General features: G+C 40.3%; 1 protein-coding gene and 1 pseudogene across 2 annotated transcripts in view; both read left to right on the top strand.

The window, feature by feature from the left end:
- znf385d (zinc finger protein 385D) overlaps positions 1 to 26,612 on the top strand; it is an 82,826-nt gene that overhangs the window by 42,381 nt on the left and 13,833 nt on the right. For both annotated transcript variants that reach the window (XM_027287086.1, XM_019279130.2), the window contains exon 4: positions 15,787 to 15,955. In XM_027287086.1, coding sequence (XP_027142887.1) covers positions 15,787 to 15,955 — 169 coding nt within the window. The remainder of the gene's footprint in view (positions 1 to 15,786; positions 15,956 to 26,612) is intronic.
- LOC104933088 (tetraspanin-8 pseudogene) lies at positions 4,776 to 5,794 on the top strand (annotated as a pseudogene).

The raw sequence follows: 26,612 nt of genomic DNA, 5'->3' as shown, positions 1-26,612 counted from the left end.
GGCAGATAATGGAAAAGCAGCAGTTAGTGCGAGGAATTTTTTATTAGGTTTGTGAAGTTGGATCCAACTTTAAGAGATATAATACGATGTTCCAGAGGAGTCTCATCCATTACACCATCTTCCTCTGCTTGTCTGATTCATCATGAAGTGTTTTTCTTAATTGACAGTGATGTTTGAATTGGAAACGACAGAGATGGAAAAAGAGATCTGGCGTTCGGCAAAGTCTGAGGAGTGTTTTTTGTTTTTTTTCTCTTTCTGGTTATTTTTCTGCTCATAACCAATTAATATCTGATTTGATCTGTTTGGCCTCTTTGTCTCACCCTCTTACTTTCTTTAAACCCTAATGTTTGATTTGACGTCCTCTACTATTTATGTCCTCCACATATATACATTATATATGTGCTTTTTCCCCATCTGTGTTTTAGTTTTCTAGATCTTTTACTCAGTTTAGTTGATATTACAAAAAGTAGTACGTCAAATTAATACTTGTAAACAATCAAAATAGCCTCTATGACCTGTAACCTGCAGCTTTACCTGATGTGAACACGTAAGGTCTAGTCTCTGTCTTGTTTTTCCACTGTGTTAGAAACCAGATTTTTGCTTTTTGTTTTGGTTATCTAAAAAGTTGACACCGCTTCAAATACCAGAACAAATGTCGTCATTTCTATGCTCTGTTTGGTTCGGTGCGGTTCAGTTGTGGGAAAGACGACAATGGAAAATGTGGCTCTAATAAAGATCTTCTTTCACATTTACATGTGATGACAGATCGAGAAGAAGAACCTGTCGCAACGACGCCCAGGAGACCAAATCTGCTTGCTACCACAATTTATATCTCAATCATCGTCACCGTCATCATAATTAAAATGACCTGGTGTCCTCTTGCGTATTTCCTATGAGCCATAATTCTTTTTAAAAAAAACAGACTTTCATGTTGGAATTGAACAGAGATAGAGATAGCTCTAGTCTGAAAGTCATGAGATTCCCAAACCTTACAACAATGGTCTTCTTTCCTAATTTATCATTCATCTGCTGTGAAGTTGGACATTTGAACATGGGGACTTATGGAGACTGACTCACTTCTGGAGCCAGCCTCAAGTGGATGTTTGAGGAACTGCAGTTTTTAGGACTTCACAATCACAGAGTTTACGTCTTGGTGGTTACTATAGTTTAGACCGACATCGATACCAAGATTTGAGAGCTTTAAAAATCTCACAATAATAATATTTTAAATCCTTTTTTAATTTAATCAAACATTTTGCAATCGAAAAGTAAATTTGTCGTGCTCACTTGTGGTCAGACAGTAGTCTATTGTTACTTATTAGCTTCAATAAATCTGTGATTAGTTCCAGCAGTGATTACTTTAGTGGCTGATATCTATTTACAAAAGAGTCCCACTGACATCGAGTGGGTGCTTGAAGCACTCTGGGTGTTTTGTCTTCAGTTGTATGAACAGTTTCATGTCTGATAAGGCTCATGTTAATGTGAAAGCTTCATTGTTGTTCAGTGGAATGCAAATCAACTACATTTACTCAAGTGCTGTATTTAAATACTAATTCAGAGTACTTTTGTAGTACTTTAAGGTTTTAAGTGTTTGTGATAAACTGAAGGGTGGACAGAGAAAAATCTCCCACTTCTTCAGCAAATTAAACGACTGAAAACCTCGTTAATTAGTTGGAAAATTCATTTTCACAAAAGGTGAAAAGAGGGCTGTTTTTCTGAACACCACAAATATACGATCAATCAAACGACCAACTAATCAATCAGACTTGTTTTTATAGCACTTCTTAAACAAAAATCAAAGATGCAATAAAACAATACATGGCCGTCTTTTCCAATCAAAACACTCTCAATAACAACTTATCCAACAGTCCAACCAAGTAATCTGATTACACTAGAGGTCATGTGTCACTCTGCTTCACAGGTGTTCTGAATTCATTGTCTTAAATTGTACCAAACTTTAAAAACCCCAAAGATTTTTCCACAGATAATTTATTTTAACTATGACTATGTGTCGACTGGGGTAACATGTAGACTTAAAAATCAAAGCTGGAAAATGTTGATGTACTGTTTGGCAGCAGGTGCAGTCCCAGTCCAGTCGTGGAACTATTTGTGTTGGCGGAGCCAAACAAATGATTTAAAAAAAACAAAAAACAAATCATGATCTGTCATTACTTATTACTGTAAAGTTATACATGGCACTCGTGGAGCTGTTCAAGGTCGTATCACAGCCGTGTTAATATTCAGTATGACATCACTCCCTCTCAGGATAACAGAGAGGAAACGACAGATGCGGGATTACAGAAAGATGAAAACGGATATACCAAGTAACAACATATTGTAACTTTACCCAACAGTAGTTAAAATGAATCTTAAACACGAATGCAGCAGGAATATTAACCCGAAAACATTGTTCTGTGTAATGATACTTTTATTAAAATAAGGACTTGTACCTGAGTATTTACTTAAGTAATTTATTACTTGCTGTGCTGGTTCAGAGTTTGCACTTTGTTTTTTTGTTCTTTATGCTCACCATACTTTGATTATGATTGAATCTCTTGTAATTATCTTTGTCTTTGGTTTCAGTGTAACGCCATAAATCTTATGATCGATCACAGGAAGGAGATTGTATTACTAACACCTCGACATTCATTAGCTCATTTACAATCTAATGAAATGCATCGCATTAATACGAAAGCTTGCTGAATCTAACCGATGGACCAGCAGATGGGTTTTCGATTTCGCTCGCACCTCATTTCCATACCATTCTGAAAGCAATCAAAACATTTGAAAAGAAAATCACCGTTACCTCTGCATGTTGTTAAATCAGTAGCATCCCTAAACAGCGGTGTCATCGCACTTTCATTAAAGGAGTAATCAATCCATTTCTAAAACTGAATGTGCCTGTGATTACTCAGGATGAGGTTATTATGCTTCATGTGGAGAAATCCATCTCGGTAGATATTTACTGTCCATCAGTTGTTAATTTGAACGCTTCATTAGGGAGACAGACCCTGTGTTTACCTGTCAATCAACAGGTACCGTGTTCAGCGGGGAGCTCTGAAATACCCAGTAGTGTGATTTGCATCAGAAGACTATCTTAATTTGCTCCGGCTGACAGTTTATCATAACGTGAAACTGCAGCTCGGGCTGAGATACGATGCAGAGCGGGAGGCCGGACCTGCCTGTTGTGGTGTGCTCTGCTCAAAAGCTGCTCTGTAGGAGAGCACAAAGTCTGTTTGTAAAGCGGTTAATGGCCTGAGATCATAAAGAGAACAAGATTTTAAGATGTTTCTGCTTTACTACGTGCATTCATGTTTATGAGTCTGGATCATAAACTGGACTCAGGTCTTTAATTTGTTGACAACAAGTGAGTCACCAGATCTTCTCCCTTAACTGGACATTTAAGGCATTAACAACAATTCCTTCACTCGTTTACATGACCTGTGTTTTTCGTGAATTTAACTTGTTTACTTTGCAGACCTCCTGCTTTTACGAGCTGGCGCTCTAAAAGGGGATTTCTCGCTGTAAACAGACATGAAGAAACATACACGTCACTATGCATTTCCACCGCAGGAACCGTTCCATGAATTGATCAGTTGCAACTTGAAAGAAGAAACCAGAGTTCAGCTCTTGGAAAGGTGTCGGGGGGCAATGGGTTTTCAAAGCTATTCGACCATCTGACAAGCAGTGCTACAGAGCAATACCTGGTAGATTAGCCAAGCACTGGGTGCCACTAATATCAAGAGGTAGACATTTCTTGTGATGCTCACTGAAATTAAAAAGAAAGTTAGATGTAGTTTGACTTTGTGTCTAAAAAATGTGCAATAAAGAGGATTAGAGTGTGGGAGTGAGATATTTCACTGAACGGGAGAAGTAAAACTTAATTAAAACCTTTATTTAACAAAGAAATATGCAGAGTGATTAATTGAAATTGATAGAAAACCAGGAGTACTTCTACAATAAGAGACGTAAAAACTTTTTAATAAATGCGTCACCTTGTTTTTTTTGCAGTACTGAAGCATTTATTCAGTGTTTTACAGATTCCAGTTGTACATTTTGGTGACATATGATGGCTTTTTATCTGCTGTATAAGTCTGATAGGTGTTGACGGTAGTTTATAGGAAGCATTAACCCTCCAAAATCCCAAATAAGTTTATTTGGATTTCTGTTATTGGAGTTTTACAACATATTTACTCATGCATTGCTTATATGTAATAAAATACCATGCAAATTACCAAATTACAGGGCACTAACAATGATTTATTTCCCCCTTATTAAATGTACAATGCGCTCAGTGTGGCAAAGACAAGAGTTACCTCTTCGATACTGTCAAGCCACAAGTAAAGACAGACATAGCTGTGGGGTCTGTCGGACCCAAACAATAAGGAAGTAGAGCCAGAGTCAAAGCACAAAGGCTAATGTGTTATGGGATTAAATTACCAAATGTTCACTGTTCTTGAAATGAAACAGGGATATGACAAAAGGAACTTTTAAGTTTTTACGTATGTGCATTATCTAGTCAAAAACAGGCAATGCATGTTAGACTCCAAAGACCCAAAGTTTCCTTTTTTCCAATCTGTGCTATCCCATTATTTGAGTTACAACAGTTAAGGGGCATCCGGAGGTGTTGTCATTCGATAGCTTGAACGACTGGGAGGGAAGCCATTCAGGTCACTTTTCATTGTCCTTTGTCCTTTCAATGAGGCGATCACTCATCCCCTAAACACGCCCCCAAAACAGTGAATTGGTTAAAAGTTCCCGCCTTGTCTGACACCAGCTTCCATATATTAAGAACCCAGTGGCAGAGACGTTCACATTTAGCTTCTGTCTTGCACAATGGCGGTCAACAAGCCCATCAAATACCTGCTGTTCGTCTTTAACTTTTTGTTTTTTGTCGGTGGAATCACCATTCTCAGTTTGTTTGTACACGTCTTGAGCAACAAAGCGGACTACCAGATCACAGATAAACTCATCCCTGCAATCAAAATGATGATATTCATTGGCTCTGTGACTCTAATTCTTGGTTTCTTTGGCTGCTGTGGAGCGATCCGAGAGAACCGCTACTTGCTGGCCCTGTTCTTCAAGGGATTGCTCATATTGTTCATCATACTGTTGGTCGTGGGAGTGCTGGGAGTCCTCTCAAGAACCGCGTCCGCCCAGGAGATGGTAAAGAAACACATGAACCAGCTGCTTCCGCTGAGCGAACAACCACAGGAAGTTCAGGAGTCGTTTCAGAAGGTGGAAATCGCCGGGTTCTGTTGTGGTTTCTTCGATGGACATCTTGACTGGGGCAATTCGACAGTGGTGCCCAACTCGTGTAACTGCACAGACACCTCAAGAAACTGCACAATTCTGGACGGACGTGAGATATACTCGACACCGTGTATGACCTACCTCATGACGTGGTTGGACCGGGTGTCGAGCTCAGTCGTGGGGATTGCGTTTGCGTTCGGCATCTTGATGGTTGTGGGCATGGCGTTCTCACTTGCCTTGTTTTATCAGATTGGGGGTAAGAAGAGAAGCGTCATTTAGGTGTCTCAGATGGCCTGACATTAACAAGCAATGGATGAAGGACAATAATTACATCTTGTCTTGAGCTTTGCCTCATTGTAAATGTTGAGATATTTATACTCTTTTGTACTTGTATTAGTATGTTGTGTTCTGCGGGTTGTAACGATGAAACAGACTTCGCTCAAAGTGTTGAGAATGCTTAATTCATTACGTTTACAACATCAGGAATATGTTTTCATTTGAATATAGTCCTGATTTTTCTATTTAATCTGGTGTTAGATTGTCACAGCCACTCATCTAAACCAAAACTCTTTCAGTATTCAAAATAAAACAATCCTGTTGTCACATTTCTTTGTTGTCTCCTGGTGTGTTCACTTGTCTGGACAAATCCTCTGTTGATTCCTTACTCTGGAAACTCAATAATCATGATCAAATTATACGATCAAAGTTGATGTGAACAGCTGGAAACATGAACAGGGACAACATACATTGATTGCTGTGGGTACATTAGAGACTCGTTACAATAACACAATAGTGTTATGTCTTTCTTAGAGTCTTGAACCAATCATAAAAATCTATTGTATTTTCAAAAATATATATATTCAGGCTGTTTTTGAGTATAATTGAGGCTACATTTATCTGCTGTAGTGACTTTAAGAATTCACATAAAAACACAATATTGTAATAATATAAAAATAATAATATCTTGATGATGACGAGTTGTTCCACCTCTAAATTCCTCATATGGTTTTATTTTAAGAGCTCCAAGAAGAAGAAGATTTTCCCATATTTCACAAATATTAAGAAAGTCCCAATTAAAGTAGTAGGTAACAGAAATGAATTGATAAAATCGGGGAGTAATAATGGGTGTGAATTAAACAATGGAGTGCTAAATTATTAAGTGTTTTGATTAATTTGAAGACAGTTTAATTAAACACACGTCACATTTCTCCCACCTTACATTCATAAACACGGTGAAGTGATGAAAGTGATACGTGATAAATTGTCAATTGATGTGATAAACTCGATCAACGTTTTATTCGAAACAGGTTTGCCTCGATAATCATCTGGGCTTCGTGTCGACCATTCATCGTTCACTACACCCAGCTGACGTCTCGTGTTTATATACAAGTTGATTTATCAAGTGTAACTTCTGGCCAAGTGTCAATCACAAACCACGTCTGCCCGGTTCAGATATAAACATATCCGTGTAACGAAAGATACAACTGAGACAGTTTTGTGTTATGAATGATGAATGTTTCACATATAACAGCTGTTTTAATTAAATCATCCAGATTCATGTTGTGAATCTTTGGACCAGCTCCAACATCCTCGCTCAAGTTTTTGCTGATAATACTTCTGTACTTTGTATTTTTAGATTGTTGACTAAAGCTGAAAATCATTAATTCATTTTATTTCTTCATTATTTTACCCCAACAACAACAATCTCTTTAAGACTAGACTTTGATGTATGTTTAATTCAAAAAATGTAAATGTATCAGGCACAACCGGATCCGGGCTGGATCCAGAAGCAAACATTTTAAAAAATGTGTTTATTTCCGTGTGGTTTAGACATCCGTCACACCACATTTGACTCACACAATGAATCAAACGGAGGCGTCGCTGTGTCATATGATACCTAATCTTGACACAGATGCTCCCTCACTGGGTGATACGGGTTAAAACAATGACCAGTGCTTCTTTGTTTTGAGTTGGGATCGTTCACTGAGGTGCAGGAATGTAGGTGTGTGAGTTTCTTTTTTTTTGCATAAGTGTAGCAGTGATGAGTCTGCTGTGAAACTAAACTATCAGCTCCTCTGCACTTACAGCCTTATGATTCTTCTGGCTACACGACATGGTATATACTCTGAATCTAGGTCATAAAGATTTATAACTGGCTAAAAATGGTGCATAAAGTCAGTACTACAAATAAAAAGTACTCCAACTCCATAAATAAATAATAATAATAATAAAAAACGATAAAATCCACAGATTCAAAACAAAAAACTATTCCAAAAATAAAAACTACTTCACCCTTAATTACATCAACTTTGGGTTTTGGAGATAAGTTTATTTGTGTATTAAATTAATACGGATTTGTTGGACGCCTTATGAGAGCAGAAAACATAAACGGCTGTAAAACACTGTAACTTTCCTCTGTGTTAAGTTTTTTTTTTTTTTGGGTCTCCTCTGAATAACCCTCCAGAAACAGCCTGTTGTTTATGGAAGAAATTGCTCATAGTGTTATTTAAAAAATCACATTGAATTAATTGAATTATGAAGCCAGAACAATGTGTTCTGGCTGGACGGGAACCGCTGAGCTGAACCAGCACGACCAGCTACAACTATAAAACACAGCTGCCACACTGATGCGTCAGAATACAATAACTGTAAAGGCACAAAAACATACACAGAGAGAGAGTACCTTTACTTTTTATAGTTACATTTAACTATAAAAAGTTCAGTTATTTTATTACAATTAGGTTTTTACCAAACAGGGTTTACTTGTAAAGTGAGGTATTTTAATGATTGCTCGTTTAATGGCATACATCTGCTGTAAAAACACTGGCTTCCAAACATCGAGAATCTATTTGAGAATCATTAAATTTTGATGCATCTTTATAAATCTACCCGGCAGTGACCACGAAGCTGCTTTCAGCCCGGGTTCCAGAAGGAAAACACGTGTTTTAAAAATGTGTTTATTCCCGTTTGGTTTGGAAGTCCGTCACACCACATTTGACTCACACGGCGGATCAGACCGAGGTGTGGCTGTCTCTCATCGTCTCGCATCCCCCCACAGACGCTTCCACAGCGGGTGTTTTTAAGGGCGAGAACAATCACCGGTGGTTCTTTGTTGTGAGGTTTGGGGATCGTTCTCTGGGGTGCAGGAATGCAGGCGGATGGTGATATGTTAAATTTCCCCCTCTTCTCTTTTCTCCAAGAAAACAACAGCCGGTTTGTTGATTTAACTCAGTTTTCAAACATGAATTTTCAGGGATTTTTGCTGAGAATTTCCAGATTTCTAAACAAAGCTCTCATTCATTTCAGACTGAACATTTCCAGTTTTTCTTGATTTCTGCCATACCGCCTCTTCTCCTGCCTACTCAGATCCTTTTTTGAATTTGTCATAGACCTAATCCACATACTGCTTATTTCGAACACGAGGAAGGAGATGCAAACAGAGCATGTTTGACAAACCACACAACAAAAACAGCAACCAGCCCTTTGCATACATTATCCCGTCATGTAGCTCGAATGTACGTAAGTTATACACGACTGAAATGATCAGATAAATGCTGAGGCAGGAAACATTTGGATTTTAGAGCTTGGGCATTGATTTAATTCGTTTTGAACGTCCTGGTTGGACATGCTCCTCTGAGCCTCACCCGTCTGTGAAAGTTGAGGGGATGATCTGAGATATTTTCTGTGCAGAAATCATCCCTGAAATCGTTATTGCACTCCAATCTATTGGCAGCATAACCCACAGTGTTGTCTTAAAGCTGCTGCAGATTCATTTCTTTTCTTCTGTATAGGCCGTTTACACAATATTATCGCCTTATAGAGTTGTTAATGAGTGAGCAAACGGTTGCTTATTTGCACATCCAGCAGACAACAGACACATTTATTTGGAGTTGTAGCTGGTCACCTAGTAATAAGTCCATTACTCACTCTTCTTTTGGACTCTGCCAACTCCTGAGGAAAGCATTTGGCTCTTCAGCTGCTCTGCTGTGTTCGCCGACTGCTCTCTAACTGTGTCTGTTTAGTGTTTGCTGGTAGACAGGTAGTGTACGGCGGGTTTACCAGAGCTTTTTTTTGCTATAAACAGCCGTGCGACGCACATGTTAACAAAGCCGGTGAGATCATTGAGAATGAACCAAGACAATGAAAGCTAGCTGCCATTAAGATAGTCTACACTGCTGGTACATCTGATCTTTAATACTGCTTTAATTTTAATATTAAGACCCATGTTCACCTGGTAGAGCATGTGTCAAGACTGACGCCTGATAAACCATCACAGTATATTTATCAACTCAACTCAAACTTTATTTATGAAGCACATTTAAAAACAACTGAGGTTGACCAAAGTGCTGTACAGGTTCATACATATAATATACATATAATAAATATGATCTGGCAGATCGGTTATTCCATAGCCGAGGGGCCGCCGCCACAAAGGCTCGGTCACCTTTGGTCTTTTTTTGGTCATTTTTATTTTAGGGGCGACCAGTAGCAGCTGACTCGAGGATCTCAGTGTTCTGGCGGGGGTGTGGATATGAAGAAGCTCGGTCAAATACTGCAGGGCTGAGCCAATACGAGCTTTAAAAACAAACAGTAAAATTTAAAAAATCTATTCTAAAAGCAACCAGGAGCCAGTGTAGCAACGCCAGGACAGGGGATATGTGGTCACGATTGTGTTTGCCGGTAAGGGGAAGTGCAGCAGCGTTCTGTACCAGCTGCAGGCGGTGCAAGAGTGAGCGGCTCAGGCCAAAATAAAGTGAGGTGCAGTAATCCAATCTCGTATTAATAGATCTCTACGTGGCAGGTATCCTTTTACTTTCGATAAAATCCTCAAATGATAAAAGCTGTTTTTCACGACCGAGTTAACCTGGCGATCAAATTTCAGCCTGTCATCAAATATTATCTCAATATTATTTTTACAGAAGACCGAATGTTTGGAGTAAGGGGGCCAAGAAAGCCAGTAGGAAGGTCTGCTGGACCACATCTAAACATTATTATTTCAGTCTTGTTAAATTTAGGATTTAACATAGTTTTAGACAATCAAGCAATGTCCGTACAGAGTCATTAGAAGTCAAAGGCAAATAGATCTGAACATCATCGGCATAAAAATGAAAAGAAAGATTTTACTTCTTGAAAACTGACCCTAATTGTAGCATATATAGCAAGAAGAGAATCGGCCCGAGGATAGAGCCTTGGGGGACCCCGGAAGTAAGATGGGCTGAGGATGAGGTGAATTCACCGAGCTGCACAGAGAAACTCCGATCAGTCAAGTAAGACTGGAACCATGAGACAGCAGAGCCTGTAACGCCCACCCACTGCTCTAATCGTGCTAAGAGGATCCCATGATCCACAGTGTCAGAGGCAGCTGTCAAATCAAGGAGCACTAGCATAGCAGGGTTTCCTGAGTCAACAGTTACCATGAGATCATTAAAGACTCTCAGCAGTGCTGTCTCAGTGCTAAGTGATGGTTTCAAAGCCAGACTGAAACTTCTCATAGATATCGTTGGTCACTAGGAACGATTGGATCTGAATAAAAAACACTTTCTCTAAAATCTTAGAGATAGGCCTGAAGTTAGACAGCACAGAGGGATCCAGGTTTTTCCTTTTGACAAGTGGCTGCACAACAGCATGCTTGAGAGCAGCTGGAACACATCCGACGCTAAGACAGGGATTAATAAATAAAAGTATGTCAGGGCCCACCGTACTGAATACCTCTTTAAAAAGACGAGATGCTGTCTGATGTGCAGTACCTGTCTACAACCTGTCTTCTTACCATAAAACATTAAAGTAGTCTCAGTAGACACAGGTTTCTGACCGAAACTGGTTTTTGTACCGGGCTGTAAACATGAAAGTTGGACATTTTAACATGGGGACTTATGGAGACGGACTCACTTCTGGAGCCAGCCTCAAGTGGACGTTCAAGGAACTGTAGTTTATTCACTTCATAGCCACGGAGGTTGCTGCTTTGTTCTTACCTGTCCATAAAAAGTTCTCGTTAGGCACAAACAATTAATTTTCTCCATAAAATATGATCCAGTTTCACCAGAATCAGTGAAATAGTTGGTGTAGTGTGACTTAGTTGGAATGTTTTTGTTATAATGTTCTATTTCATGTCTTTATATTTTAGATTCTCGCATTTTCTTTTCATGCTGTGTGAAAATTGTCGGAGGGAGCCTGAGAGCATTAATTTAATAGACAACTGCTCCACTGTAATTATGCATTACAGACAGCTTTAACTGAACCGGAGCTGCAGTGTTTGTGATAAAGTTCTGTGGGTTTGTCATTACACATATTCCTCTAATCAATTGTTGACAGAAATATCGATTAGTGCAGTTTCAGAAGAGCGGAACAGGACGCATATTCAATATGTCTCTCTGTGCATTTACTTTCCGCTGCCAAAGTTTCGCCGATACGACTGCACGTTACTCAAAAGTTTTTAGGTTCTATGGGGGGTCACGACTTCAAACATGAAACCAATATGTAAAATGCAGCGCATTGAAGTGCAAATTGTGAAATGTGTGAAATGGTTTTTGTATAATCCAAACACATTTGTTTTTAAAGGTCCTGAAAGCTTACTTTAAAATCTCAAATTTCTCTGTTATATTATGTCAAAAAGCTGAGCTTCCAACCTGTCAGAAAAACCTAAATACAGAAATCTCTCATTTCTCTCACAAGATTACAAAACCAGCAGGAAACCTTTTGCTTAAAGTAAAAAAGCCAACGGAGAGAATATGTCTTTAGGGCTTTTTTAATGACGAATTAAGCAAAGACACATTTTTAGTTTGACTCTCTCACACGTCTCATCTTGCTCATGAGCTCACATTTGTTGATGGATACACTGGAACTTAAACTGTGACCTTTCCATTTGCAGACAGCCTCTCTAAATCCTAGAATAACCCTCCGACTGATTTGTTTGATGTCTTCCCCCGCCCTCACGGAGCACCTGGAAGGAAAACAAATGATTTCCTTCCCAGTTTTAATCACGCATGTGTCAGACTTGGAGTTTAGGCAATTCTTCCACTTCATTGCTCTAATGAAAGATGAATTATTGGCGTCGTCGCATTAAACACCCATCCATATCACCTGAATCCCATGACGGAGTTATGTCTTCGGTACCCAGAGAGTGATGAATGTGGGTCAGAATGAATTGTTTCGTGCCAGAACAAGACGTGCACTCTGTTTGAAAAAGTGATGCCTCATCCAAAAATTGGAAAAGGGAAAACGTTTAAGGCACCTCAGCTATTTGACAACCTTTGCCAGCAAATTATTCAGCTATGAATTTTCTTGGCAACTTTATTCCCCCTCATATAATGAAAACTCTTTACTTGTCTCATTCTATTATGTCCGATGTTATACGCACATATTAGACATTTGGCCAATTTACATCCTATGTAGCCAAAACCATATGCACTGCAAAGTGAATCAGCACTCAAAAATGAGAAAGAGAAAGGGAAATAAATTTTAAAAACGAAAAAAAAGAAAAAGCTTTACGTCAGAAAACAGTGAAATATCTTCTAGGTAAGTTCTAAAGGTTGAACCAGGTTAAACCAGAAATCTTCGTTTCTGCGTTGAGCTTTCTTCAGGAGGTCACTGACCAGCACATGGCGACACAAACTCATTCACAAAGATCAAGATAAAGTCATTATTTGTCATATTTATGCTCTGCACGTTAGAGCAATGACTGTAACCACACGTTCTTTCTGCAGGTAGATAACTAACACTAGCTCATACAGTGGTCCCTTATTTATCGCGGGGGATACGTTCTAAAAATAACCCACAATAGACGAAATCCGTGAAGTAATCAGCTTTATTTTTCATAATTATTATACATGTTTAAGGCCGTAAAACCCCTAACCTCACACTTTTATACACTTTTCTCAGACAGGCATTAACATTTTCTCACATTTCTCTCTTATTTAAACTCTCAAAGTTCAAACTTTCGCAGATTTAACAAAAATAAGTACAATACTGTATTAGTAAATGAAACCGTATTTCACACTTCCTCTTTGTCCTGGTGCCGCTCTGCTGTAACAGCTTTTTCCTCTGAAGGCCTTGGTGCAGGTGTTTTTTTCCGAATGCAGAACATACAATTGTACAGTACATTTTGTACAGTACTCCCTTAGCCAATCAGGATGCAGAACACAATGCACGTTCATACTGTACAGTACGCTGTAAAAAAAGCAAAATTACACAAAAAAAAATCCGCGAAACAGCGAGGCCACGAAAGGTGAACCGCGTTATAGTGAGGGACGACTGTAACTTAAAATAGGTGAGCTATTGAAGATAAAAATAGGAGGCTCTGAGCTCTTAGTTTCTGTACTCATCTGCAACAAACAAGGAAATTTGCCATTTTTTTAAAACAAGTAAAATATTTAGTTTCACAGTATCTTAAAATTTACGTGGCCAGACTAAAAACATACATTTGTTTGGATAAAACCAAAAGATTTTATATTATTTTTTTATTATTCACGACAAAGCTTAAAAAAAGGAAGACCACACATGACTCTTTAAAGTAAAATAAATGGATGCAGTCAGTTCATCAGTGATGTGTGAACATGCACAAGTGTAAGAAACCAAAAAACAAACCAACCAAACCCAGAAAGGAGAGAGACATGGCATGCATGCCGCTCAGCACCGATCCAGGTGCATGCAATCACTCCTAATGAGCCTCCACAGATCCCAGCAACCAAACAAACAGGGAGTCAGTTATGAGGCCTACACACAATGTGTTTAAATTTAGAAAACACTAGTGCCAGTCTTGTGAAATAAACCTACATCTTTAGGAGCTCCATCCTAAAACCAGTACAGCTACAATAAAACATAAAGACACAAGAGCTCCGGGGCAGCCAGCAGGTTCAAACCGGGGAACTTTCCTGCTTAGGAGAAATCTACAAATGCAAGTGTACTAGAAGGAAGTAAACACCTAAATGTTTTCTATCTACACATCTGGTAAGAAAGCAAAATAGCCCCAAATCGTCCGGTGCATGAAATAAAGATAAAGCCTAAAAGAACAAAATGAGGACTCGGCAGACAAGATGCAAAAACAACGTGAAGGCCACTGGTGGTCAGCGTGAAAATGAAAAGCTCAGACCTGCAGCAAGATAACAAACGTAACGGTGCTTTAAACCTTCAACAACACACGCCCTGCTGATGTATTAAAGGTTATCAGATCAGCTCTGACCGGCCCATACGCAGAGTTTTGTTTTTAATATGTGAATAAATGAAAAGGATAAGATGCCCGGAATAAGAAATTCTGACACTGAAAACACAGTTTCGTACTATTTTTGTCAGTGTCGATCAAACAGCATTATAAAACAAAATGAATGACAAGTTATTAAGAGAATTTAAGACAAACCAGCTTCATTTAAAAACATAAAAGCAGAAGAAATATCTCACCAGGCAAAGAAAGTCTAGATATTTTCATAGTTTTAAGTTTGAGAGTTGAGTTTTCTTCAGTGTATCAGAGCTCATTTTCTTACATCTATCTTATAATTACAATCTGGTCACTGCTAAGACACTAATTAAGGAGGAGGAACAAAGGGAGACAAGGACGATGTTTTTCTTTTATGGTAATGCTGACAGTGCTACCTGGGATGGTCTCTTTGTCCCAGCAGTGTTTAGTGAATATCCCCACAGCGTCCCATAAATAAAGATGCTTACAAGTGTCTTCTGGGGATGTGTGGTTGGCACACTTATTTATTCCAAGAGGCAATTGCATCTCTCCTGATACCTCTGCTTCCTGCCAGAGGCAAAAGTATGCAGGGAAGCGTGCGGAGGTAAACAAGGACGGCTCAAAGTCTTTGCATATGTCCCACTTCTGTGTGCCCGGGTGAATGTGTCGTGAAGGTGAATCGCAGGGCGGCGTTACGTGTTCAGACTTTAAAACCCTAAAAAAGCCACTGTGTAAATTACACACCACGGCTCACATTTCTCAATCACTGACATGCAGGTATTATTTTTATCAATAAAGAAATGTGCTTCGTATTCGCACTGAGTGGTCATTTCATTACCACCATTTTATAGTTTGAATAGCCAGGCGGATTTGAAATCTCGACAGCTACTCGGGGGGGAAAAAATGACTGAATGTAATGGTCTTATTTTTGCAAAAACTTTGTTTTTTTACAAGAGAACTTATTTGACGTGAAGGCCCTCTAAAATACCTCATCGCTGTAAAACAATCGATTATTTTAAATTCCAAAATGCTGCATTTACTGATATATAGCCATTTGGGAAAAATGAAAAACAGCTCTTGAAGTTATCCACTCAACAAATCCAAAAATGCACTTAAATGAATTTAAAAAGCAGTTACCTGGGTGTATAAATCATTTCGTAGGAGAAAACTGGCAAAAACACCGTCAAGTGTTAACACGTCTTTCTGGACAGCAAGGTGTATCAACTGTCACCTGTTAATTATGTTTAGTCTGCTTCATTGATTTTCACTGTGTTCCTCTAGTTTACATATTTCATTTCATCCTGGCTCTGTGTTTCGTTGCTTTCCCGGCGTTAAGTCGAGCCTGTTATTTGTTCTCCTCACAGAGCCAGGCCTTGGCCCACTACAAGGGTACCAAACATGCCAAGAAGCTAAAAGCCCTGGACGCTCCGAAGACCAAGCTCAAAGGCTCAGTGGTCACCAAGGAAACCACCAACCAGGAGATCGCCAAGGGCATCAACACCTCGCAGGTCCCTAACGGCACCGACAGGAAAGGTTTGTGTTTTTCCGGCCAGCTGCGCATTCCCCAGCACATGTTCTTTGTTGTTTTCTTTATGAAGCCGCTGCTCGTCTGTTGAGAATGAATGTTGGACCAACAAATGCACCTTTTTGGCATTTTAGATTTGCTGCACACAACATGCAATCACTCCAGGGGTTGGACGGGACTCACCGTTGATTATATCAACCCCCGTGTAGGCCGGTCTGCCAATGGCTGGCTGCCCGAGTCGGTGCTCCTATTGAATTTGTAGAGTTGTGCAGGACACGCAGGACAGTCTGAAATACGAGAGATGAGGTAGAGCCTCGGGGTGCTCCAAAGTGCTCGTGAGATCATCGAGACAGCGGCGCTTTCTTCTTTCGAGCGGGACTGTTCTGTTAATGCAGCAGGGATGCCAACCCAGAGGGCTCGAGCAAAGAAACCTGGATCAACTTTATACCGCAAACCCAATTGAGTCATCCGACAAGGCTTTGTGTTCGCTGGTAAAATACGCACAAGCACACAGCCGTGGTGAATTTGTAATGATCGTCAGCTTAACCGTGATTTGAACTTACTAGAGCTGAAAAATCCTGTTTGGTAATATTATAATTGTAAGCCTTAAAACACATTGGTACCTGAAGCAACCACAACACAGCCCCCAACTTTTAATTTAATCCAGAGTCTGTTTTCAGTCTCAGCTCCACTAAAGCTGCTTTTTTTTTTCTCTGGCAGTGGAATTTAACTTTTATGAAGAAAAAAAAACTCCAGCAACACTGGTAGCACAAAGAAAGAAAGAAGTTTATTATGAGGATAGCGCCTATCGATTGTTATCGTACAATGCGCTGTGATAACCAAGGCCACACGACCTGACACTCGCAGTTAAAGTTACCCCTCATGCTGCAGAGTTTCAAACTTTTCCTTCTTTCTATTTCGGTGTGTGCCTTCAAAGTATGACTCCTGGAGAGAGAAGTTTAATTCTCTCGCTCTCTCACACTCACTTTTGTCACTTTTTCTTTGTGAAAAAATCGGGGGAGAATTTAAAAGAGGTGCGCTACAATCGCAGAGTTCTTGGAGAGAGATCAGGGAGGCGGTTAGAAGGCGCCAGGAGGCTTTTCATCAGGATTGTCCAGTCAGAGGAGGTATAAACAGTTTACCTAAACGCATACTGATTTCTTCAATTTGCCAGTTTTGAGAAAGCTTATATAACCGTGATCTCATGCCTCCTATATTGAATTCATTCTTTGCGTTTGCAGATTATCCCATTTTTAATTATGTTTTTTTTTTTCTTTCTGGGGCACATTGTGTGCCGACTCCGTGTGCAACTTCATATTCATCAGGTTGGAGACAGGTGGCTTTTTAAATCCGGTTATCTCTGCCAGGTGTCTACTGAAAAAGAAAAAAAAAAAAGATTCTTTACGGTATTCTCTGCGGAGCTCCTACTTTTAAAACATGCTGAGAAAAAGTAAACAAAAACTAACTGCAACTTCCAGCGTCTGACAGGAACCAGATGCAGATTATTTCGAAATGATTTTTATCTGCTGTGTTTCATATTGCTCCTGCGGAGGATAACGTCTTTGGCACCGCCGGCGGAGCCCTGCCCTCTCCATCTCCTCCGCTGTAATATTCTTTAAGCTGCTTGTTATTATGTCATGAAATTGGCCCAATGAAAGTCTTCCCCTTTAACTGTAACAATAGATTTTTTATTTTTTTTATTTTTTTTATAAAGGAATTGGAAACACATTGAGCCGTCGCACTCTGGGATTAATTTTACCTCTGCCCATGTCTTCTTCCAATGTTCCACAAGTATTTAAACTAGGAGCACATTTCTGGAGCTCATCAGGCACCGTGACCTATTTGTTTCGCTAAGCGTTAATAGGTCAAAGGTAGTTTAAGGTGGAAAATTATTAAACTATTTAATGGCGGAGATCCCCAATCATGTATCCAAATCGTGTCTAATGTTCAGGTTTGATGATTCTGGCTCTTAAATCCAACAAATATTGATAATGTCCTTCGGTTGAGTTCAAAAGTAAGTAAGAAAACATAATTAACGAGTATTTAATTCTATATATTTAACCTCACGTAGGCCATATGTTAGTCTTTATGTTATTTTAAGAGCTTCACTCTTGGCAGCAGTCTGTCTCGCATCCCACAGAGCTGCTAAGCTGCTATACAAATGTCAAACCATTAAGTGGAGCAATTTGCACTCGAGCTACCCCTGAGCTAATCCACGCCGCAGTTTGTCGACATTTACCGTAAGAGATCTTTCAGGTGACGTGCGTAATGCACCCTCTGGCTTCCATCACGGAGGTCCGAAGCAACAGTGGTCGTGAAATCTAAGACGCGTTTCTACAACAAAGTTCCAAGTTGGCCTTTTGTGCAGTTTTTTTTCCCAAGGTGGATGCACTGTGGGACAATATCTATAGCTGGAGAAATATTTTATATCCTGAAGCTGAAGCTAACTTCCATATTTAATGCACTGAGCCCGGATTAAGCTCTCTGCTGCAGCTGCTTTTTCTATTTTTCAAATTCACGATTTACTCTCCTCCGCTCGTCTTTCTACTCTCTTACATAAAGGATGTGAACTGTGGGATGTTCGTGCGCTGTGGGAACCTTGTGCTTTTAAAACTCACTAATTAAAACAGATTTTCAATGAAAGATATCTTTTTTTAAAATGATGATCATGTTGGTTAATATATTATAATATGTTAATAGTTTCCAAAGAGATGTAATGAAGCCCATGAGTATGAGTTTTCCACATAGAAAAGAAAATGTGATGAATGAATCTGCTATTTTTTCAGTTATCAGTTATTAAATCTGAATTACACCTTAAATAATTAACATATCTAATCAAAACTAATAGTAACTAAATTAAATATCCATTTGCTTCCAACGCAAAGGCAGCTACGGAGGCCCAAAGTGTCCAATATTAAATAAAGATAGGACATGATAATCGTAAAACTGTGAAAGAATAATAATAATCACATTTCACATGGCAGAGTCACAGCAACAGTGCAGAGCCAGCCATGTGATTGGCTGTTTGCTTATTCTCGGACAAAATTCACTGGAAAGGAATTCAGTTGTGAAATAATAAATATTTGGAAATGGAGAAACGGCTGAAATTAAAAACAATTGTTGTGTTTTGAAACAAAGCAACATGAACAAATGTTGCATAGTTATAAAGTGAGTGAAGGAAAACCACAATTTGCATATTCGGATTATTTTTTTGTATTTTCTTTTCATGTCTCCATCTCACCGGGTGAAAACTGCCCGTAGGTGTTTGTCTCTTGTCCAGGATGTACCCCTGCGTCTTTCCCTGGTGGTTACAAATAATGAATGGACAATATGAATAAACAAAAACTGCTATTGTGTGCTTCTTGGATTTGTTATTTTCGGGCTGTAGGTCCTCTGCAGTCATGTTCTCTTACCAAAAGTACTGCACCTGGACCCACAGCTATTCATTCTAGTATCTATATGAATCCTCCTCACATGACGGCCCTCTATATTCCCTTTTTACCCCCCTCAGTCTAAAGCGGCCTTGTTGCCAGGATGTACAGTCTGTAAATCCCCCCCCACACCCGTGTGGCGTGATTCATAGCAGCTGTATTTTTTCCTGGTAAGCATTTACAGAAAGTTAACATTGATCTTAGAGATGAAAAAAAGAATGTCAGAGCGAGTGCTCCTCACATCGCAAAAAGCGCCCAAATGAATTACAGCAGGTCAGAAAGCAATTTGGTGGTGACTCACATTTGTTGCCTTGCGTCTCCACTCCAGTGCACCGGATCTAAAAATGAAAAGATGACTCTTTAATCTCGCTCAATACGAACTACTGTGCAGCTAAACGACCACAGACCGTATTTTTTTTATTTGAATTCTTGAGGAAATGTCAAAATCTGCAAAGATATCAATGTCAAGGTGATTTTTAATAAGACGCGTTGAGTCTTTGGTTTGAAAATCTGACGCCAACCATTGAGAGAACATTTAATTATACCGTCAGAAAGTAAGGAACCTTTGTAACCTTCTTTATACGCCGTCCCTCCCGATGCACATTAATAACCAGAGGACTAAATGGTGAAGATGGGTTCAGACGTTGGCCTCCTCCCACTCTACCTGCACTGAGATTTGTAATGGACTCAACGCAGCCCCGACATTGAACGTACAAAATTGTAAACACATTATACACATCCAGAGACCTCAGAGACCTTCAACAACAAGCCGTCATAACCAAAAAGACAAATGGCTATTAATCATTTCAATACCCCTTCACGTAAAAAACCCACCAGCACATTTCTACAGCATCTCTCTATCATATCTACAGCGTGCGGGGGCGGCGGTTTGTCACAAGTGGCACTGGGTAATGAATATTAATGTGCTCAGATGTCAGAAGAATTAATTGTCGAGGCGGGTAAATGCTGCATTATCTGCGAGGCTGAAGTATTTGACGGTATATCAGTGGCACCAAACTCGCCCTAATGAAAAGCAGAGTTCGGGGGAAGAGTAATGACCGGGAGAGCAGAGAGCTGTGTTTGCTTTCGCAGAGAGAGATTTCTGCAGGTTTGTTTGACTCTGAAATTACAAACAGAAAAAATATATTAGGTCAGTCATAATTTAACTAATCCAGCGTTGTGAACAATGTAAGTTAGTGTCTTAATTTTAGTTTCAGAAACAGCCTGATTGTGTCATTTAGGAGCTGTTTTGTAACACGAGGTGTAATTACTTCATTAATCGTGAGTGTTTTGTTGTGGTGGTGTGTTGTTTTGTACGGAAAGACTAAAGTATTTAAGCTGGCTGAACTTGAAAATGCAAGTTTTAAAAAATATGAGTTGACCAAACTAATTCAAAGTCGTCTAATGAGTTTTCAACTTGTAGTTCATTGCAGAGAGAGTCCCACTTATTAAGACTGAGTCCTGTCTGCAGTGACCTGAGTTTGGCCCTCTGCTGCATGTCATCGTCTCTCTCTCTGTCACCTGTCTGTCTGTCTGTCTCTGTCTTTCCCGTCTTCTCTGCTGCCAATGTCAAATAAAGTGAAATGTCTATAAATAGACATACAGTACGTGTAAGAGAAAATGTGAAACCGACGCAGTTCACTGAACTCGTGGTAGACTTTGTACAAAGACGACATGCCAGGCCCAAGCAGCAACCTCTGAGGCTCTGAAAAGAATCCAAGAGTCAAAAACTGCAGTTCCTCAAACGTCCACTCAAGGCTGGCACCAGAAGTGAGTCAGTCTCCATAAGTCCCCATGTTAGACAGCAGAAATAAACATGTTTACAGCCTGGTACAAAAAACAGTTTTGGTCTCTGTAGCTAATTTCCCCGTTCATGACAACTGTACTGAGGGTGAATTTATATACAACTCACCTGTTCAGGTTATATTAAGGCTTAAAGTTATTAAGAGCGTGGACGCTTTGATTGACAGGTGGGTGATGTTACAGGTGGCTTGTTTGAGCACCCAGGCTTCATTCAGACCGTCTCAGGTCTCCTGATGATCCAGGTCTTTGCTAATTGTTTTAGATTATCTGGGAGGGCTGACAGATTCACCTCACTCCTGTGGCTTCACAACAGCTCATCAGAAAACTCTGGGTGACGTCACAGATCCATGATTTACACAGTCTATGGTCAACTTTGTTAAATTAGAAGTGTGAGCTCGAGCACTAAGTATCGAAGTGGATAGTGTAGTTTTCATTAGAATCAGTGGGCAAGTTTCCAACAGTTCTCAAACACTGCATGCTGGGAAGTCTGCTTGATATCTTTCTTTAGAAACCGAAACAGTACGTTATTGATTTACCATTGCACTCCAGTCACAGACTCATGATGGTTTTAAAAAGGGATCAAAATCGATGCAGCAGAACCAGATATCGTCTTTTTATTTTTTATTTTATGGATTCCTATTCTTTGTCAAAATCTGGCATCTGCATTGCCACACAATGCAGCTCGACAGTTTTAGTTCGGGATTTGGGTTCGGGTGTTTGGAGCCGCGAGATGACGAGCTGACTCTAGGCTATTAATCAGACGTCACACAACTCCCTGTGGAGCCACAAAACAGACATATGTCGTCCTCCCTAAGACCTGTCAATGGGAACATTTATTCAACTCATCATGTTTATAAATCCTGAAATGGTCTAAACGTGAAAACTATAAAATTAACTTAAATTTAAGACGACTAAATCATGATGTTTTACACCGAGGCCTCATATTTTTTTATTTTAGTGTATTATCTTTCACTGAAAATCACTGAAACAAAACAAAAGACAATTCCACTTATACTCATGATGGTTTGAGGCTGATGTGCAGAGATCATGAGTGTGTCGCTGAGTCAGTCTAAGTGTGTAATCGCAGGGTAGATTTCATAAAAACGCCCTGGATCTGTGATCTTTACTTCACCGCTGAACTTGTGCGTGCTCTGAGATGGATGGACAGCTGGACGCAGCGAGATAGTATAGATTAGCCGGATGACTCAGCGGCCGCTTGTCGAGTTTGTGTGTGTGTGTGTGTGTCTTTGTGTGTGTCCTTACACCAGTGCCAGAGAGACTAGAGCTAGAGCGAGAAAGGCAAAGAGGGAGAGAGAGAGAAATGCCCACAGCACAGCCCGCCATCTCTCAGTTCCAGTCCAGTGCCTGAGGAAATGTACCCTGATATTAGCTATTAAAGAGCAGATTGTCAGGGGAGCCATGCCAGCACTGACAGCAGCTGTACAATGGAGCCGGCTGGAGAAAGACTTTTTCTCCCAGCACAGTCTTCTTCCTTAGGTCCCCGTCGGCTGCCGCTTCCCCCACCTCTCGACATCTCCCTCCACCCTTAAAGCAAAGCAAAAAAAAAACCTTGCCTTTGTGCCCAAGTCTCCGTAAATACGCGCTGGGTTGGAAAAAGCCCTAACACACAGGCGTCGGAGACAGCAGCAAACCTGATGAGTGTGTGATTAGATTGGCTCCATACCTGCACGGCGCAGCGAATGCTCCTCGTTTGTGGGGGGGGGGATTTTTTGGATGCCGACGAGTAACCGCAGAAACTTCCCAACAGAAATTAGGCGCGGATCATTTGCTTTCAAATGAAATTGGAAAGAGATAAATCAGCGTGAATTCAAATCAATGACTCCTGCTGCTGCTGTTAAATATCTGAGATAAAGACGCTTTTTTTTTCCTCCAAAAGATGATCGCAGGCGTCGATGCACACTTATTGTGAATTCAAATTTTTCACCTTATCAGTCTTTTTACTCTAGGAATATTCAACCGTGACTATTTTCTCATTTACTCACTTTGAATACTGAGAAGAAAAAAACCTCACAGACATCAAATTTGACAGAACTCAAGAGCCACAAGGGATTTCTGTCCTTTAAGTTGTGACAGCATATAATAAGGCCCGATCGTTTTAATTAAAGAGCTTAATCCAGCTTCTTTGAGAAAGGTAATCAGATCTCTGGGGAGTCTTGTGATTGCCTGAAAACCTGAGCAGAGTGGAAGGATTTCAGAGCGGCGTTTCTCCTCCGTCGCCAAAAAAAAAACCAACTCTCCGGGGAGAGTCAGGAGAGGCTGAGGTACAAATGGAGGAAAAGAAAAGAGGTGGTGTCCTGTCTCGAAAAGGTCACGGCACCTGTCCCGATCTTTCTCTCTCTGGAATCTCACAATCTTTGTTGTCTCCTCCACTCCCACCCTCTCGATTTCTCTCCTTTTAATGTTATCTCTTTCCTCTCACCTTCTCACATCTCTCACCTTCCTCCCCTCCTCTTTCTTTCTCACATTCGATTTCTCACCGCCGTTTTTTTTTTTGCTTCAAAGTTTGCTTACTTCTCCGCCTTAACTTTCATTTAACTTTTCCCACCTCCATCTTTCTTTTACTGCCAGATCTATCCTCGTTTGTTCTTCTTTCTTATCCTCCCCTTTTCTTTCACCTGGCCTCAATCTCTCTATCTCTTTCTTTCTTTCTCTTCCTCCTCCTACCTCTGCTGTCGTGCCCCACTCGCCCATACCAACGTTAGATTGATCACAGTCATTACCTCCATTAATGAGAGGGGATTGAGTTCTTAACTGGGCCTTGCAGAGCCAGTTAGGTCACAATGACTGGGGATATGGATTACTAGAGGCTTCGCAGAGTGCACGGCGTCCTAGGCCAGCCAAAGTACACTTTAATCACCTGCCCTTCCAACAGCAAATGGGTCTTTAATGGCACCGTGGTAGATGGGTTCACCCCAACACAAGGGCAAATGCACGCATGAGTTAACATGGGATGGTCTCACCAAACAGGCGTTGTAATAAGAAGGAGATAAAGACAGAACCTTTCCTGTTCTTGTTGATTGTTACTCAGTTTCTTTACACTTCTATCATACAAAGGTTAAACGAGAATACAGTAGACAATGAAAGCAATTAATACAAAATTACAGGGTAACTTTGGATGGTAATAGTCTGCAGGGACTTGGGAACCAGAGGGTGGCCGATACCTCGAGAGCAAGTCCACCTCCTGGGAACTGTCAAGGTGCCCTTGAGTAAGGCACTGAAACACTAACTGCTCCCAGGGTGCCGCCACATGGCAGACTAGAGGCCTTTGTGTGTGTGTGTGTGTGTGTGTGTGTGTGTGTGTGTGTGTGGTTGTATCTCAGGGAAAAAAAATTATTTCCTCATTGATTTTTTTTACTACAGGCTCTACAAGAACATCTGACAAGAATCACGACAGAGTACTTTCCCACGCAAATGACACGGAAACACAAAGTGCTTTGTTTACATGCCATTCAAAAGGAACGGTTTGATATTTCGGGGGAAATATGATCATTTGTTTTTATTGCTGAGTAAGTCCGGACCTGGAGCAATTAGCGTAGCTTAACATTAAGACTGCAAGCTGGCTGATGGCTAATGCCATCTTGACATATATGACATCTCAATATCTGACTAATAACTCCTGTATAAATGACAATGGTTTTACGAGGGGTTATGAGCACATAGGCGGATTTCTGATGGTGCTGTTTCCCCCCTTTTTTGCAGACTTTATGCATCTAATCCTGGCTCCAGCATTGCATTTTGCACACAGGCATGGAAAAGGAATAAAAAAAGTATTAAAACACGTAGAAATAGAAAACGAGGCATTGCAATCCCAACCAAGAGCTACACAGTGGCTGCACGAGGCATCCCGACCTTGACACTTAACAATCTGAGCAGACGCCATACACAAATGACTGTGAGATGAAGTTAAAAAGCTGCTAGATAGATAGATAGATAGATAGATAGATAGATAGATAGATGGATGTGTATCTGCTGAATTGATAAAGATAAAGTTGGTATTGATCTTCACGCTCCAGGTATCAGAGTAAACAAGCAGACTGCCAAAATGTTGAGGCATCCCTTAATAATAGCACCCGGGCAATTTACCTTCCCCAACTGCTGCCTGAATATATAGCAGTTCATGAAGGCTGTTGTATTTGCTGTTTGAAACAGTGGATCAATGTAGAGTTAGTCTTTGCCAGAGAGAGAGATTCTCTTGGTGAGAAAATAAGGCTGATTATGCGTCCTAGCCGTTGATAAATGAGAGACGAAAAGTGAAGCCAATTTACAGGAAGAAACTAAAGCAGTCTGTGAAAAACATCCACCACAAAGACAACGTGGCACAAAAAAACAATCCAAAACAAAATGACCACAGAATCTCTTATTACAGCTTCGAGATTATTCTGACGATGCAGTTATTTTAGCTTCAACGTCTGCCAGAAACAGTTAAATGACGAGACACAGGCACAAGGCGAAAAAATAACTTGCTGGCTCACATAAAACAGCGAAACCTTTGCTTGAACTTTTCCTGGAGCCGCAGTCAGCCTGGTGACCGTTCGGTTGAAAAGCTGCCCAGAGAAGCAGGTGTGATGGCAGCATTTCGGGTCGCTCATGAGCCCGGTGGAACCGAGTGAGTTAATCGCTGTGATTTCAGATTGTTTTGATGCCTGGCACACCGGAGTGGACTGGGGAAGTAGGTGGTCGTTAATTGCGGGGGAGCAAAGAGGTCGCCGCCGCTCGGCTCGTGGCATAAACATTATTCATCAGGAGTGACAAGGTCAGACACTCCATAAATAGTTCACAGATTAATTATTGTTCTTGAGGTAATGGCTTGGCCTCGATAAGACACGGTAATGTAAAGTTAGACTCCAGTCGGCCATGGCTGTTAAATCATTAGGGTCACAACTGATTATTCTCAGCGTACCTGAACAGTTTGGATTTAGCTGAACATCTGTAATATGAACACGAGTAAAAAAACCCCAATATATTTCAAACTAAATGCCTTCTTTGTTTGAATTCACGCTGTGATCTTGTTACATCATCGTTAGAGCACAGCAGCGTTTAGTGAATGTGTAGATTGGATAGATTTTATGGCTCTTCTCCGAAGTGTGTTCAGCCTCAACTCAATTAAACAGAACATAAATTAGGGAACAACTAATAAGTGGAGTCACTCGTCCCCTTTTTTTTTTTTAGAGCTGAGTCTACAAACCTTAAATAAAATGTTCCACTCATGGTATTGAGTGTAACAGCCTGGAATAATGATCCTCTTATGCCAGATGTTCCTCTCTACATCAGTCAACAGGCGTCTGCAGCATCTACTGAACACAGGTAAAGGGTCTCTGAAGATTGAACTCTCGGTCCTCTTGTGACATCAGTAATCGATAGATCTTCTTCGATAGTTCTTGCTTAAGGTCACCTGGTCTTGTGATGGACA

This window comes from Larimichthys crocea, chromosome XIII (genome assembly GCF_000972845.2).
Source record: "Larimichthys crocea isolate SSNF chromosome XIII, L_crocea_2.0, whole genome shotgun sequence".
In the NCBI taxonomy this organism is placed as follows: Eukaryota; Metazoa; Chordata; class Actinopteri; family Sciaenidae; genus Larimichthys; species Larimichthys crocea.
The sequence above is the reverse complement of the archived record's forward strand: the minus strand, read 5'-3'. Positions and strand labels throughout refer to the sequence as shown.